The 17,250-nt window shown below is 47.2% G+C and overlaps 1 protein-coding gene across 3 annotated transcripts in view; it reads left to right on the forward strand.

Moving 5' to 3' along the window:
- The first annotated feature begins 962 nt into the window (after positions 1-962).
- Positions 963-17,250, forward strand: part of NR3C2 (nuclear receptor subfamily 3 group C member 2) — a 205,211-nt gene continuing 188,923 nt past the window's right edge. Inside the window, exons 1-2 of one of the 3 annotated variants that reach the window (XM_027692691.1) lie at positions 963-1,069; positions 5,798-7,562. In XM_027692691.1, the coding sequence (XP_027548492.1) occupies positions 5,800-7,562 (1,763 nt within the window). In that variant the 5' untranslated portion in view covers positions 963-1,069; positions 5,798-5,799. Of the gene's footprint in view, positions 1,070-5,784; positions 7,563-17,250 lie in introns of those variants that run through there. The other 2 variants (XM_027692690.1, XM_027692689.1) reach the window with 2 other exon arrangements.

Below are 17,250 nucleotides of genomic sequence, written 5' to 3' on the forward strand. Positions count from 1 at the left end.
GCCCCACCGCAGCCCCGCGAGTGCAGCGCGGTCTCTCCCCCTTCCCACCCGTACCCCCGGGACCCAAGGGCACAGCGCGGGGCAGCAGGGACCCGGTTCCCCCCGCCTGGCAGCAGCGTGGATGAGGGGGACGGAAGGCGCAGGCCCGGCGCGGGCTGGGGGTTGCAGCCTCCTCCCGCAATCCTGTCCAAAGGCGCTCCGCTCCCCGCAGCCCGCCCGGGGGCCGAGCGGGGCGGTCGGAGCGGGGATAGGAGGGGTGTTCCGCCGCCGCCGCCAGGGCCGGGAGAGACGCTCCGCCTGGGGAAGGGCACGGGGAGACACTCCTCCTCCCCCGCCGCCCGCCCTGCCGCCCGCCCTCCTTCCCTTCCTCCGGCGGCTCCGCGAACCAGGAACCGCGGCGGCGGCGGGCTCCGTGCGTGAGAAACCCCGCGGCGCCGGGAGCCGCCGGGAGCCGCCGGGGCGGGCGGCGCGGGAGGGGGCGGCGGGGGCGCTGCGAGGGGCCGGGCAGCACCGGAGGGGGCGGGAGGGGGGGGGGAGAGGAAAAAGTTTACACCCTCGCCACTCTCCTCCCTCCTCTTCCTTGGTGGCGCAGATGGGAGTTTTACCTGGAATGACATAAGTTTGCTTTTTTTTCTTAGAGGGTTTGTTTTTTAAATTTTTTTTTTTTGGAGGGTATCTCCCTCCCTCTCCGCCCCCCTTTTCTCTACTCTCCCCCTCCTCCCCAAAATCCCCTTTCCTCCCCCGCCGGTGCTGGATCCACCCCCCGCTCCCCTCCGCCGGCGGGCGAGGGTGTGACCCGCGGGAACACCCACCCACCTAGGCGTCCATGGTGGGAGCTGTCCGCCGAGCCGAGCCGAGCCGCGGGCACCCCGCCTGCCGCCGCCGCCGCAGCCCCCTCCCGCCGCCCGGCCGCGCTCCCGGCGCTTGCTCCGCGTACTTTTTTTTCCTCTTTTCTTTTTTTTTTTTTTTTTATTTTCCCTGGGTGGCGGTGCGGGCTCCCGGATGGTTCGCTGCCAGTAGCCGGGGGCCGCGCCTCCTCCCCCCGCCGCGCCACCATGTCGTAGGGGAGGTGAGTGCAGCGCGGAGCCTTGCGCGGGGCGAGGAGCGGCGCGGGGGGCAGCGGGGTGGGTGCCCGACGCACCGTCCGGCGTATCCAGGTCACGGCCAGTCCCGTCCCCATCCGTGAAAACTTCGCGGGAAGGACACGTCCATTGCTCGGCAGCGCCCGCGGGGAAGCGCGGCGGCGGCGGCTGCTGCTCCGCGGGTCGCGCCGCGGGCGCTGGGAGCCGCCGCCTCGGCCCGTGAGTGCGGGTCGATATTTGGCAGAATAGGAAAAACGAGAGGGGCACGTGACACCCCCCAAATCCTGGGGATGTTGGCGCTTTCGCCGTGACTCTGGGGTACAAACCCCGCAGAGCACGCGGGTCCCTGCGGGCGCGCACGGGCGATTGCGGGAGAAGGTGCGCGGTGCCCGGCGCTGCCGCTGCCCGGCGGGCTCAGCCCCCCGCCCCGCTCCCGGCGGCGCCGCTGTCACCCTGCGGGGCTGCGGAGCTGTCCCCGCCGGGCCGTGGGCGCACCTGGGGGCCGGGAGCGGGGCTCTGAGGGGCCGCTGACCGGGGGCTGGGGGCGGTATTTAGGGAGCGAGTTGGGAGCGCATCGCCTGAAAGTTTGCTCGGCGGCTTTTTTCTTTTTTACGCTTGTCTGGGAAAAGGGTATTCCTGCAGCCGGGACGCGGGCGCCGAGGGGGACACCGGGGAGTGGGAGGTGGCAGCACCCCGGAGGCAGGGGTCGTCCCGGCGGCGGTTCCTCTGGTCGCCCCTGGGCGGGGGGAGGCAGCGGGCGGGGGCGCCCGGCGGGATGCGCGGCTGCCGCGGAGCGGAGCCAGCCCGGCGGGGAGCGGAGGACGAGTCCTTGAACCCTCCCGCGCTCCGCCGCCGTCGCTCCGCTCCTTTATTTTTTTTCTCCCTAATTATTTTTACTAAATTTTTTTTTGTTTGTTTGGTTAAATCACCGCTGCACCGGCACGGTGCGCATTCATGCGCCCGCTGACAGGCGGAAACCCCGGGCGGGCGGAGAAGGCGATGCCCGGCCCTGCCGCCGGCTCGGCGCGGGCACCGGGCGGGGGCGGCCGCGCCCCGCGCACCTCACCTGTCCGCGGGGGACCCCCCGGGCCGCCGCCCCGCCACCCCACCCACGAGGGTCTGCCAGTGGCGGGCGGGGGGACCCCGGTGTGCGGCGGAGCGCGGGGGTCGCACGGCCCCTGCGGCTTTAAGGAGATGCGTTTCCCAGCCTGTGTCGCAGCAACTTTGTATCAGTCATGTCGCCCGGCGGGTGAGTGACGGCGCGGCCCGGCCAATGGCGCGGCGGGACGGGCCCGGCCGCGCGCCGCTCCGCGCCCCGCCCGCCAATCGGGGCGGGCGGCGGGCGGGACGTAAACTTGAACTTTATGTGGGCATGTGACATGTTTTTAAAGGACTTGGCACCTTTTCCCGTCCCCTCCCGGGTGCCGCTCCGTGTCACCGGGCGGCGCGGCGCGCCTCGGCCGGGCGGGCAGGCGGGGGAGGCGGGCGGGAAGCTGCGCCGCCCGCCCTGCCGCTCCGCTCTGCGCCGCCCTCCGCTCCGCTCGGCTCCGCGCCGCGCCGCGGGGACGTGGGGGACGCGCTCCGCCGCAACAGGTAGCCGGGGGCGGAGGGCGCCGCGACCTGCAGCGGGAAGGTGGGGCTGGCGGGGTGTGGCGGGAGGCTCTTGGCACTGGGAAACCCCCGCTTTGGAGGTTTGGGGGAGCGGCGTTTGCACGGGGCGAAAAAAGCGCTTTTCTGCATCGCTCGGGGGTCGGGCGGCCAGGAGAGAGCACAGGAGGGGCGGGCTCGGCCGAGAGCGGGTTTGGGCTCTGGGATCCCGCCCCCGCCGCGGACTCCTGGGATGGAGGGAGGGAGGGAGTGGGCTCCCCCACGCGTGACAGCCCGGATTGCACCTGCGGGGAAAGCAGACAGGGGCGGGAGTGATGGTGGTGGTAAGGGGTGCAAAGCGGTGCCCGCTGCCCGGGAGCTGCGGTGATGCTCCACGTAGCGTAGGGTAAAAATAGGAAAATAAGCGTGCGCGCTGCTTGCGTGGGTGTTTACACGCGTATGTGTGTGTGCGTGTGTGTGCGAGCACGGGGGGAGCAGCCCCCGCTGCAGGGACCCGCGCCCGGCGCCACTCGGGGTCCGTGGGCGGCGGTGCCGGGGCTGCTCGTGCCGCAAGCCGCGCTCCGCTGCCCTGGAGAAAGCGGGGAAAACCCCAGCCCGGCGATGAAACTCTGGTCCCCTGGGCAGTTTTCTGTCAGCGAGGTGGCTGGCAGACGGTGAAACTTAGAGAAAATTTCGTTTACAAGCACCGAGAAATAAGAAGCGGGTGGCCGCTTGAGCCATCAGTTAATTTTTTATGAAACTGGGTTTACTTCAGATTTTCCCGTATCTAGGTGACCTTTTGGTTGCAGGGATACCAGGTACCATTTGATTTTTTATTTGGCTGTTGCTGCGAGACTGGTTTCATGCCTGATTGATTGGAGACCCGTGCTGCGGAGGGCTGTGTTTGTTGATATGTTTGGGGTGAAATACATAACTGGAAGTGTCTAAGTAGTTCTTGGGGGAGGGAGTCTGGAGAACCCACTATGCTCATAATATATCTTCCTTTGCAAAATACCAGATATAGGTGGTCTTGGTTCCGATAAGCTTTCGTTGTGGTCTGTGGATGTTTTAGCCCACCATCAAATTTGTTTAGTGAAAGTTAGTAAAAAAGGCATGTCTGTGTAGTAGGTGAAGTGTGGATACCGTGGATAAATGTGCTAGTCAAGTTGTAATAAGTTCTGTTTAAAAGAACAAAACCAAACCCTAATGCCAGCAGCAATCTGTGAGATGATTAATTCGGTTCTGGTATCCACTGAGGCGCTTGGAGGTGACAGAAACCAGCACTCCCAAAAAAATCTGCTGCATTTATGTCTGTCATTTTAAACAGAACTTGTATCAGGCCACAAATAATCTCTGCTGGTTTTTGGTCCTGTCGTCTATATTTACCAGCCTCTGGAAGTGCAGGATCAGGGCATTTTCCAATTTTTTTTCCTTTACGTGACCCAGATTTTTATTCACTGAAGTCTTAAAGTATGCTCACCTATTGATTGTATATGAAGTTTGAATTTTACTATCATGGGAGAAGTTGCTACAAAGCTCAAGTACTAGTGTAATGTTAGGCCTATAACTGAGATTTCTTGGTACACAGTGGTTCTGCTGGTGTTTCTGAGGGTTAAAATTCACTTACATCCTAATTTTAAGCCTTAACTAAGTTTCCTGGTTTTCAGAAATGCGGGTCACTCACAGCTGCAATTGATTTCTCTAGGAATTAGGCTTGGTCAGCACTTCAATCAGGGGTAGGTGATTGTTTGGGAATGACTTTTGTCTGAAAATTTTAGACTATAGGAATGTGATTTGATACACGCTATGATGTGAGGCACATGATTCTATGTTCTAATAAAACTTGTGCTTGAGGGGAATGTAGGCATGGGGCCATAGTTCTAACTAAGGGCAAAGAAGTATTCAAGTAATTAATTTTAAGGTTCTTTGTTTTTATAATTTTGCTTAAAATAGTGTTGTTAAGTAGTGTTCAGTAAAAGAGATTAAACACTGAATTAAATATTGAATACATTCAGAAGAGAAAAAATATTTGCATGATATTGATATGTAGCTGCTGGCACTTGAGTTTCTACAGTTCTAACGATACTATGAGCCAAATTCTTAAAAAATTACAAATTGTTGTTACTTTTATGTGATTTTTAGATTATTGGAGACTAGGTCATGCATTTTGCACCCTGCCATGAGAGGGTGGTAGGCGGGATGGGAGGAATTTTTTTAGGGTCCATTTTAGAACAAGGTTTACTTTTCTTTATTTATTCCTCTTGCTGGCTACCATGGAGGTTTGCAGAATTTGCAGAATTATGGATCCATTTAATAACCAGGCATCCCTGCCTAATCTGATCCCCTTCCTCTGTGGCAGAAACGTTTCCCATTCAACTTTTGCCCTACTTCTCTCCCCTCTCCTTCATGTCTCCTTGTATAAGGAGGTAGTTTAAGAAGTTTGTATAGCTGTGAAGGGGCAAGTCAACTCCCAGCCCCTCAGAACTGCTGCTTCCTTCTAAAGCATCTTGTGTTATGCTGGATGATGAGGACTATGAAGAGAAACTCCCATAGCACACTAGCCTCCCTTGCTTTACTGTCTCTGTAGCATGGCAGTGGAAGGTACTTGGAGAAGCAGAGCTGTGATGAGCAATTTCTGCAGGGTTTACATCCCACCACCATGTCCTCCTTTTAGGACCTTTCTGGATCCCCTCCTTCCTTGCTACTCCCTCCCCTTTTTTCCTTCCGGGTCTCTGGGTGAGGGACAGCCCGTGGTGCTGCTGGCACTGGCCATGGGGCTGCGGCCAGCGAGAGTGGGCGGTTGTTGTGCTGACCTTGCTGAGCTGTTCCTTTTGGGGCAGGGCTGGGAGCAATAATTTGGGTGTTTCCTGACTGCTGAGTGGTTTTCTCTCTGAACGTGTGGGGCTGTCTTATCCATGAGACCTTTCCCCTCAGTTTGATAGAAATTGGACAAATGCTTGAGAGATTGATGGATGGGGCAGGGAAATGGGACTGGCAGGCAGACAGAGAGGAGGATAGACAGAGAGAGCGGATACGCCTTGTTTCCTTAGGAAATTAGGAAATTTCCTTAGGAAGTCACACTGTCCTGTCATTTATTAATTTTACTTTTTTGTATATGTCTTTGCTAGTAATGGAGACAAAAGGATACCACAGCTACCCAGAAGGCTTAGATATGGAGAGACGGTGGGGTCAAGTTTCTCAGTCTGTGGAGTATTCTTCCATAGGTGCTGGAGAGCAGACTGATGACAGTAACTACATGGAGATTGTGAACGTAAGCTGCGCCGCCGGCTCTTTTGCAAACAACAGCACTCAAGGAAACAACAAAGAAAAACCTGAGCTACTCTCCTGCCTGCAGCAAGACAACAGTCAGCCTGGTCTTCTCCCCTCTGACATCAAGACTGAAACGGAGTCGAAGGAGCTGTCAGCAACAGTGGCCGAATCCATGGGTTTATATATGGATTCGATAAGAGATGCCGAGTACCACTACGATCAGCAGAACCAGGGGAGCCCAGGAAAGATCTACCAGAATGTGGAGCAGCTGGTGAAGCTCTACAAGGAGAACGGCCATTGCTCCTCTCCCCTCCACAGTGCGAGCAGGCCCTTGAGGTCTTTGATGTCGGACTCTGGGAGCACTGTGAACGGTGGTGCCATGCACACGATTGTCAAAAGCCCTATCATGTGTCAAGAGAAGAGCCCTTCGGGCTGCAGCCCTCAGAACATGGCCTCCTCAGTGTGTAGTCCTGCGGGGGTGAACTCCGTGTCCTCAACTACTGCAAACTTTGGGAACTTTGCCATGCACAGCCCCATCGGCCAGGGAACCCCTCTGTCGCGCTCGCCGAATGTTGAAAATCGGGGGTCTATGTTGCACAGTCCCGCGCACGTCAGCAATGTGGGGTCTCCGCTTTCCAGCCCTATAAGTAGCATGAAGTCACCGATTTCTAGTCCTCCCAGTCACTGCAGCGTGAAATCTCCTGTCTCGAGTCCCAGTAATATCACTATGCGGTCTTCTGTGTCCAGTCCTGCGAACCTGAACTCCAGGAGCTCCATTGCCAGCCCTTCCAATGCCAATAATAGGTCCACTCGTTCTAGTCCAGCGGTTAGCACTGTGGGATCATCCATCTGTAGCCCTGTAAACAACTCCATAGGATTCCCAGCTTCCAGCACGCCAGTGGGACCTAGCAGAAGCCAAGATACCGTTCCTAGTCCAGAAACAAAAGACAAGGGTCCTCAAGAACTCACGTTTCCTAAGATGGAGGAAATGGAGAATGCCATCTCCAACAACAGTCAGATGAACCTTGTTCAGTTCATAAAACCTGAGCCAGACGGGTCGTTCGGCAGCGCCTGCATTGGTGACAGCAGCAGCAAAATAAACTCAGATTCCCCCTTTTCAGTACCAGTGAAGCAAGAGGCAGCCAAGCATCCTTGTTCTGGTGCCTCTTTTAAAGGGAATCAAACAGTAAATCCTTTCCCCTTTACAGATGGCTCATATTTTTCTTTTATGGACGACAAAGACTATTACTCTCTTTCTGGGATTTTAGGACCACCTGTTTCTTCATTTGACGGAAGTTGTGAAGGTAGCGGTTTTCCAAATCCAGGCCTACGTGTGGGGATTAAGCAGGAGCCTGACGATGGCAGCTATTACCAAGAAAACAGTATACCATCCTCTGCCATTGTGGGTGTAAATTCAGGTGGACAGTCATTTCACTACAGGATCGGTGCCCAAGGCACGATATCCTTGTCGCGGCCGGTTGCTCGAGAGCAGACATTTCAGCACTTGAGCTCATTCCCTGCCGTCAGCACCCTCGTGGAGACCTGGAAGTCGCATTCAGAGTTGGCATCCAGAAGAAGTGATGGGTATCCAGTTCTAGAATACATTCCAGAAAATGTGTCCAGGTGAGCTGGCAAATTACTTCTTTTTTTTTTTTTTTTCCCCCTTCTTCTCCTCCATTAAACAAACAAGGTGTGAATTAAGATGGGGACCAGGGTGGTATTTCTCAAGCTGATGTGTGATTCTTGGTTTGAATTTCAGTTATTATCATTAAATTTGTTGCTATCTTGCTGGTTTTTATTCTGCCTTTAATAAAAACAAAGTGCTGGCTTTAGTATTTAAGAAGAACATATTCTATTCTATTGTTATTAGGTTTGAAGGTATAGCTTTAATATGTTTATGAGCTCTTACTACTACAAATGTTGTTTTTCCCATAATGAGAGCTTAGTAAAATTGCTCTCTTGTGTCCTATAATAGTTATTCTTCCTTAGCTAGTGCTTGAATGTGTTGTACCTCAGATGAAATGTTGAGATGAGGATAAGAAAATGATAGTGCCAGGAATCTGTTTTTGTAAAGAAGTATGGTTCTATGTTTCCACCAGACTTTAACTAGTTAAGTTTGAAAAACTAAACTTTACAAGCCTGTGGCAACGTATTATTTCTGTATTTTAACTGTAGGAACATTTGGTTTGTATATATAGAAAAATGACTCCAGAAGGAGGAGGGCTGTTAGAACTTGATGCATTTGAAAGGGAGAAATGGATAAACCAATCTCCTCACTTTTCGTGGAAGAGAAATGTGCAAGTGTCATTTGATTTTGGGTTTCTTGGCTGATTCCTGGAAGCACGTGCCTCTTCAGCAAGCAGGTGTCCATGTATCTCACGAGGGAGGTTTACTTTCATAAACCCTGTAGTTTCATAGTCAATATTACAAGTTATTAGACCCTCTGACAGCGTGACAGGGTTGAAATAGTTACATAGTCTCTTCGTGTATCCAACAGGGTCCTGAAGGTTTTTGCTAAAGCTCCAATAGCTGGTAACAGAGTTGCATTTACCTTTCTCAAGTATTTTTTTCTCCTCATGAGATGCGCAGGTGCCATCAATGAATGAGGCATCTGCCTTATTCTTGGAGTGGAGTGAAGAGGGATGCGTGGGGTTTTCCATATTTGTATGATACTAAATATTTCTGAAAATACTGTGTCACAGTGAAAAACATAATATCTAAAACAATGGTGCTTTTGAGGAGTAAAAACAGCCACTGAGGTAAAAAAAAAGTTTAAATGCTTTATCCTCAGGTCTGTCCAGCACTTCTAGCATCTCCTTATCATTTTGCAAACCATACCTCACTTTTTCTTTGGCCATTTCCAATATGATCTCTAAAAATGCACTTTTTAATATCTCTTTCTCAGGTTTAAAGGGCTGTATCCCACCATCATGCTGAACTTTATGTAGCTGGATATTTGTTATCATCCAGTCTTGGCTTAAATGTACTTTCTTGGATCAAGGAAAATGGAGTTACTGTTTTCTAGTTGCTTTACCTGATGAAATTATCATAAATTGCGTTATTTATATAGTGAGAAAAGTTCACCAGAAGACTGATGGAATGCTTGAAAAGAAAGACCCAATATTTTACTGCCTTTGTGGTTGAGCATTGTTGCTTGGGCAAGTAGCTCCTGCCAGCTGTGAGAGCTCTTGTGTGACCAAAAGCTTGCACTGAGTCAAGGTTGTCACCCGTTGCAGGGGCAGGCACAAGAAACAGGGAGATGCAGGTAGGAGCAGGGTTGTCACCAACAGCTGTGTTTTGAGTGACAGTTTCTCATAAGGCTTTTAAAGGAGTCTTCTGATCTGACATTAGTCCATGGTAGCTCTAGACCAGTAAATGGATAATCTGTGTCATCAGACTTGGTGATGACACAGGCTCGATACGATACACTTTCCTGTCTTTGTTCTCTAAGCTGGTATCTGTAGGGTATGCAGGTGAATGAGGCTGTTAACTTTGCAGGTTTGAAGTCCTGAAACTTTTAGTGCTCAGAGTTGTTACGTGTGGAATTCCGTTTAGGTGATGGAGATCTTCAGGATTGCGACACTTCAGGCATCCTGATCTGTACTTCAGATTAGGACATGTGTCATCCTTTCAAATCTCTTAACTCAACCCCATTATTTAACTAAATGTTGTTCTTAATCTGCTTGGCAATGGCTTTATGCCAACAGTTGCAGCTGGTCACCTGTGCAAAGCCCTTAAAATTTTCAAGGTAAATTGATGTAGAGGTTGTTTTAGCAGTGCAGATTTGAATGCAGGGGTGCCTGCTTGAGTTTTTTTCTGCTGTTGAGACAAGTCATAAAGAATCAACATTAAATGTCACACATGTGAAAGCTCGCTCTTGCTGTTGAACCTCAAACCGATCTTTACTTATTGTTTCTCTGCTGTGTTCCAACTAAAACAGAGGAAATCATGCTCAAGTTAGTTAATGCTCTAAAATGTTGTATTAAAACATGCATAGTTTAAAACCATGTCAGACTCAACATCCCAAGGTGGGTTTCAGCTGTCCCATTTCCACATGGTAGTGGGATTCCAAAGTATCTCTTCCCTTCATATGTCAAAACAGCAGCATCACGCCTCGACATCCAAATCAGATCCTTGTTACTTCTAGTCAGGGTTTTTTCTGATGTGTCAACCATATCAGGCATCGTACATTTTTCAGACTTCTATAGCATATGATTAACCCTTTGAAATCTGCAATATTTTAAGGTTTCTGGTATTCTAAGTCTTCATCTTTTTTTCAGGTATACTTATCTTTCAATATAAATTGCTGTAAGCAAAGATTAGGTGAAGGGAAAAAGTAGGCTACATGGTTCTCTAAAGCCAATGTATGACCAGCATGGAATATATCTTGTTATAGCAGCATTATTTTCTAAACCTTGATGTCATACCCTTTCTGAACTGCTTCAGACTTTCAGTTTACATGGTGAAAAGAAGTGAGTGACCAAATGAAGACGTTTTCATGTTGAGAATGACTCTTTAGAATAGTACTGTAAAAAAAATATATATATTTCCCTATGAGGATATCACCTTTCTTGAATCAGTTACATTTGCTAGTAGTGTCTAATAACCATAGCTGAGCATTTAAAATGCCTTGCTACCTTGTTGACTGTGCCAAGCACCCACTGTCAACTAGAACATTTATCTTTTTCTCCTTAAGTTACTTTTATTAGATGTACACAGTTATGGTTTTGTTCTTTTTGAGTCAGTAGTAACTTTGTTTTATAACATTGCAACTTGTGGTGTTTGGGGAGTGAGAGCCTCTTAAGCAAAACCAAGTTCTCTTTTATTCCCTTTTAATTTTTTTTTTCTGCTAATACACATGCAGAACATGTCTTTGTTCTTGAAAGATTTTTGCATGTTTAATTTTTAATAAGGGGTGAATCATACTTGTCTGTCTATGTGTATAGATTTCTGCTCTCCATGAAAGGTGTTTCTAAGAAATAATGGTTTCCAAACTAAATAATAGCAAAGTGGTCTTGAAAAAGAAGTTGTGTCCAATTGTGTGATGTCATTGATGAAAAACCTACACTAAGAATTCAGATAAGATTTCACTTCAAGGTGATTAGTGCTCATCTGAATCAGGGTACTAGCCTAAACCTCATGGTCGTGCCAATGTGATTTTCAAAATGGCCTAGGAAAATGTCATGGTTGCTTGAAACAACAGTAAATATTGAGGAGGATGACCTTTCTGCTGCATTAGCTCTCACCTAAAGCTTCTTCTGCAAATGTGCCTTTTCCCTCTAATTTCTGTATTAACTCATGTATGTACACATACATACTCGCTTTTCTCAGCAGGTGTGGTGGAAACAGAGGGTTGATACTCCTACTTACATTTTTTTTCCTGGCAATTCCACTGGTGTAATTCAGTGTGAGAAGAACTCACAAAGTTTGATATGTTTTTATTCAGAAAGTTTAGTATTTTAATCTAAATTGGATATGTTTATCTATAATTGTGTTTCAATTGTTGTCATTCAAACAAGAAGATTTAGAATCTAATTTATGTCTGTTAAAAGGAGTTGAAAGACTGTCACTTCTTGGGGTTTATGGTGAATTTTTTGATCAAACATTGACAATATTTTATGGACTTCTTATATCTATCTGTTCCTAAGCCATTCACATTAATCAGTATTTTTTTCATAGACCCTACTTGAAGCAGCTCCCAAAAAACCCCACCCCACCCAACCCAAAATCAAAAAACAACCCAACAACATGATCTTCACTTACCTATAACCTTTATTGACTTGAATAATTGATTCTGGTTAAAATCAGATTTCAGACTATTGCGAGTATTTTTGTAAATAAACTTTTATGTTAAATATTATCTAGAATAGTCACTTATCAGAATTATACCTGCCAGGAAGATAAAGGTCTGGTAAATATTATTTTTTGAATTTGTGAATGGCCTTGACCTCTGTTTGTTTGCTGACGGACTTTATGAGAAAAGGACCATGCTGTTAAAATATTCTCCATGCTTGGCAGGACTCTTTTCCCCTTTAACTTCCCTCAAATTTACTGTGCAAACTTTTTTCATAAGTGATTCTTTAATATCATAGACCATAACCTTAAATCTGTATTTTTCCTTAATTTCAGTTTGGGAATTAATTTCCTTAATTTCAACTTGGTTTTGTATGTTCTTGTATAATTTTGTGTGATTTTTTTTTTTTAACAGCTTTGGGTATAATCTTGATGTAACAGAGACCTCTGCATATTCTTTATTTCTCACTGAAGAAGTTAGGAGTCTGTATTAATATGTCAGGCGAGGAGGTTGAAAGGTTCTCCTTGGCATACCAGCATGCACTGAACAGCTTCATACTTTCTACAGCTTTCTTTGTTGTTATTTTGGTGAGGGTGCTGGGTTTTTGTATTGCTTTTTATTGAGGAGTTCAAAGTCTGTGTAAAGTATTTTCCCGTAAAATGTGACTGCTAATGATGCCTTATTTTCCCTTAAAATTATACACATCGACTTCTGTGCTGTGACAGTGAGAAGTCCACATGACTGGAAAATTGTATTCCATAAATGAGCGGATCTTCCAAGTCTGAGGAAATAAGAGCTCTGTTGTCAATCCGTGTGCCAGTATCTAGGGCTTGGTTGTTTCTTTTTGTGTGGAGGTGAGTAATGTTATGTATTACCAAAACATTTCTATTGATGGTCGATATCACTAAACTTTGCAATACTTGGCTGTTGCAAATCAGTTTGCCATAGTTCATTCTGATAGTAGCTAATAGTTGTTGCTTGGTTTTTATATCGCTTTTGGTAGCACGGAATCTCACTATGATGTCTTCTTTTGATGGTGTTCTGAAAAAGGGGAAGGTGGGGTCACCTTCATGCCGAGATTTTAGCAAGCAGAAGAAATTTTGATTATCCGTTTTTTGACGGTGTATGGGGATCAGCCCATTTTCATGAGGACTGGAAGACACATCAATATGTACTGTATAAAAACATGCCCATCCTATTTTGTGGGGTGTGTGCTGCAGTTAGGCAGGTAAGCATGCACAGGGGTTGCTGCAGCAGATTCAGTACTCGTGCAGTACTCCTGTTGTCTGCAGAGGGAGTAAATTGTTAAGTTGTGGTTCAATAACCTGTCCTTACTCAACCAGCACTTAACATTAATGGAGCTACAACCTGCTGTGAAGTGCTCTGCCCAGATGAATCAGATTTCTAGATACTTATTGGTGCTTTGCTGATCCCAGGCTTGAGTATTGGTTGCTGTTGGGTATCATTTGTAGCTGAACAGTACATTGTTTGGAGTGGTGAAGTACTGTGTTGGGCCCTGCCTTGTCTGCTCTCACTCTGGTTTTGCCCTTTGATTGGGTGTGTTGTTTGTGAGAGCCAGGTCTGGTTCCTGATCCAGTTAATTCTGAACCTCTAAAAACCAATAGGACAGTGAAACTTGGTGAGCAGTGTGATGTGATCTGGATATGGGAACAAACTGAAGGAATGGAAAGAGAAAGGAGCCTATGAAATATCCTAAGTGCACCTTTCTGCTAAAAGATGTGTTGTCAAGCCATAATCCTAACACTTATATTTTCAGGGTATAGTTTTAAAAGGCAGTTTCTCTTTTTTAACTGTGTGTCTTGAGTCTTTGAACAGAGTTGTAGGGGCTGTGATTAATAATGGACTTACTTGACCAAAACTTCTTGGAAAACAGTGGAATGCTGTGATTTCAGATTTAAGATCTTAGAGGTCAGAAAATACCCCAGTTTAGGATTAATATAGAACCATAACTTGTTCTCTGGAAAATGTGTCTTAAAATATGGCTGTATAAGAGTGATAAAAATGGTCCAACGAGGAAACTAAAAAGAGTGTGCGAAAAACAGGTATTAAATCCATCTAAGTTTAGTACTTTTATCAGCTTTCACATGCAGCTGGTTGCTACACTGTGCTTGGTGCTCAGCATATGAATTACTTTACTTCAGTTGCAGTTTCCTCTGAGTGAGAGATCTGTGGAGGAAAAAAACCCGAGCAGTATTTCCATCGTGTGCAATTGACCAAGTTCTTGCAGCGTTATTGGGCACGTTTGAATGCACCCTAAATAGACCATGGCATGATTTGACTGCTTGCTGCCCTACTAGTGTAAACTGCAGGGGAAGGTCGCTGTCTGGTGGGTCCTCTGAAAGCCCTCTCCTGCTGGAGCCACCTTGGGTTGGTTGCTGGAGGAGACAGGCTCACCTTGGAGGAAGGCATGTTTTTCACTTTATGCTGCAGGGGAAGGGATTGCAGGTCAGGAAGTTCCTGTTTATCCATGCCAGCAATTCCCAGTGTAGCCTGCTCCGGTACCACTGCTGGCAAAAGGAGCAGCAGCATCTCTCTCTCCCTCTCTCCTTCTGCGTGGGAGGAGGCACTCCCTTCTTGGAAGAAGGATGCGTGCGCATCCTTAGTAATACGTGTCTTTCTCTTAGGAACCCTGGAATTCTACAAAACCTTGAGAGTTTATGTACTTTCCAGACAAAGTTTTCAGGTAAATTGTCTCTTTAGATGGGAAGCTTTGTGATCTTGTTTGGAGTTGTTTTATTTGTTTTTGTTGTTTTGTTTTGTTTTCCAGCTGAGGCTTATTAATGTGGTTTACCAGAGCTTTGTTATGTGTTTTCTGAAAGGAGGTTATCTGGAGGTTTCTCTTTCTCTGATTTCTTTGCTGAAATCAATGCTGAAGGACTTAGAAGACAAAAAGCACCCCCACTGCCCCACATCCCCCAGAACCCTCCCCCGAAGCAAGCAAACAAACAAACAAACAAACAAAAGTGCAGAAAACCAAACCCATGCTGTTCATTCTGGATTCTTAAAAATATAGGTAACACTGGTTGTATCTATTCAGTATGTGAACAAGTATTTTTGCAAGACACTCTTTATTTACTGAGTTGTATTATAGTGAAAGTTCCCACATTGCTGGGTGGTCACAAGAAAATGAAGTAGAATTTTATTTCTTTATCTTAAACAGTGAATTAAGCTCCTGCAATTAAATTAGAATGTGTTATTAGCTGGTTGCTAAATTAAATTTTGCAAAATCTGCAGTCTCTAAACTGCGTATTGGCTTCCTGAACAAATTGATAGCTTAAATGTCATATTTGGAGGTGAGGTAACTTAGGCTTAATATGATATTTTTTGAAGAAGAAAAAAAAAGTAAACTTTGGTTAGAACATTGGAGCAGAAACAGAATCCAGTATTTGTGGATAATAATGTAAAATAGCTTATAGGAACTTGTACGCTCCCCTAAGATGCATGAGTATGCTGCTGATTGTGGTTAGTGATAATAATAGATCAAAGAGTTAGAGCCCTGAGGTTAAAAAGCAAATTTCAGACTAATTGCTGAATGTTTCTGACAATTTTTATATCACTTCACTCATTTCCATTCTCTCTTCTGAACAATACTTTCTGCTTGCATCTGGAGGTAAAATAACTTTTTGAATGAGCTTTCAGGCTAAAATTTGGACTGAATATATGAGTCTTTTCTATTGCGCTTTTCATTCCACGTCTGCTTTCAAGAGGTGTTATCCCAAGTTTCTAAAAGTGGCAGCTTTATAAACCAATTCCATAGCAATTAGGTTTCTGGAAAAAAAGCAAATAAAAAACCTTTCCATCTTTAACAATGTTTTCTGAATCTTTTGGATTTGTGAGAATATCTTAATTCCATTTTTGTGTGCATGTTTGACCATGTCAGGTGCGTGTTCAGTTTTAAGTCTACAAAACAAACATGTATTTTAGAGGTTTCTTTTGTGCAATGTAATCTGTCTGTGGTCTTTTAATCACAGGTCAGAATTGGGAAGTAAGTAGCTGTGTTTGTCCTGACCAGGATTTTGCCTGTCCCAGCTGCTGAACTGTAGGGTCTCGCTGACTTTTTTGGCAATGGTTTTCTGACTACTGTGTTGTGCTGACATCATGCAGTCCTGCAAATCCTGTTGCTACAGTACTTAATTTCTTTTGTTCTCTTCTTCTGTACCTGCCTCAAAGGGTCAGGATGGTGCAGGGAAACTGTCCCGGTCTTGGCATGGGCGTTTCCCAAGGGGATTGGAGCGGTTACTAAGCAAAGCAGTGCTCTGCTTAATAATTTTTTACGTCATGCTTTGCTTCTTGATGGCAGATTCAGGCCATAGGGGGAAAGGGGGCTGAGAAGTTTGGCTGGCATGGGAAGGGCCCGTGGCCCTGCCATGCCCCTCCATCCCCGCCCGCTTGCGCAAGGCGGCCAGGTCCATGTACCCGTGTGAATGCGTCACCTGGCGTGTCCTTACCCAGACCTGTGTTCTCCGAGCCCTTTGGAAACGTGGTTTCACAACTGTTGAGACCCGGTTTACTCTGGCAGCGTCTCACCTTGAAAAATCAATTGTGTTTGTGTCTTTAGCTCTCTGTTAGTGCTGCTGCGGGTAAGAGAGTGGGGAGGGGACTCTTTTCATAGTATCGTGGAATGGTTTGGTTTGGAAGGGACAAGAAAGATCACCTAGCTCCAACCCCCCTGCCAGAGACCTTCCACTAGACCAGGTTGCTGTAAGCCCTGTCCAGCCTGGCCTTGAACACTTCCACGGGTGTGGCATCTACAGCTGCTCTGGACAACCTGTTTTAGTGCCTCACCACTCTCACAGTAAAGAATTTTTTCATAATATCTAATCTAAATCTACCCTCTTTCAGTTAAAGCCATCCCTCTCCCCCCTGCCCTCCCTTGTTCTGTCACTGCATGCTTGTGTAAAAAGTCCCTCTCCAGCCTTTGGTAGGTGGTTCACCACATTCTCCATTCAAATACAGCTTCTTGTCTGACAGGAGCAGTGCTGGAGGTAGGACCTGGTCTCCTAGTCAAGTTTCATCTAGGTCACTGCCCTCAGACTAGGAGCAGGAAAGGGGTTGCTTCTGGAAGTGCCTTAAGGTTGGGGCATCATGACGGCAACCTTTCTTTTCTCTCAGGAGGCATGAGTTCAAATATGAGCTGCTCCGAAAGGTCGGAGATCTCACTTTTAGTGCTGCTGAAGACTTGTCTCTAGAAGCCTGTCATGCACTTCAGCATTTTTGAAGACTGGAGTGCCAGGGACCTTGCAAATGAAGGTGGGCGGGAAATTTGCACAGTTTCCAGGCAGACTATCTGAGCTGTCAGCTTCATTATTTTAAACTAAATTAAATTTGTGCTAAAGAGTGCAGTATGTTGGAGCGGTTAGAGAGCTCTTCCTCTAATGGTAGCTTCGGAGATACTTTGCTAGACATAACTGTGTTAACTTCCAAACTCGTTTGGATAAATTAAATTAAACAACTAAAACCTTGCACAGGTGTGGGTCCTGGGATAGGGGAAAACTT

Source organism: Neopelma chrysocephalum, unplaced genomic scaffold (assembly GCF_003984885.1).
Source record: "Neopelma chrysocephalum unplaced genomic scaffold, ASM398488v2 Primary Assembly neopelma1_88, whole genome shotgun sequence".
Taxonomy (NCBI): Eukaryota; Metazoa; Chordata; class Aves; order Passeriformes; family Pipridae; genus Neopelma; species Neopelma chrysocephalum.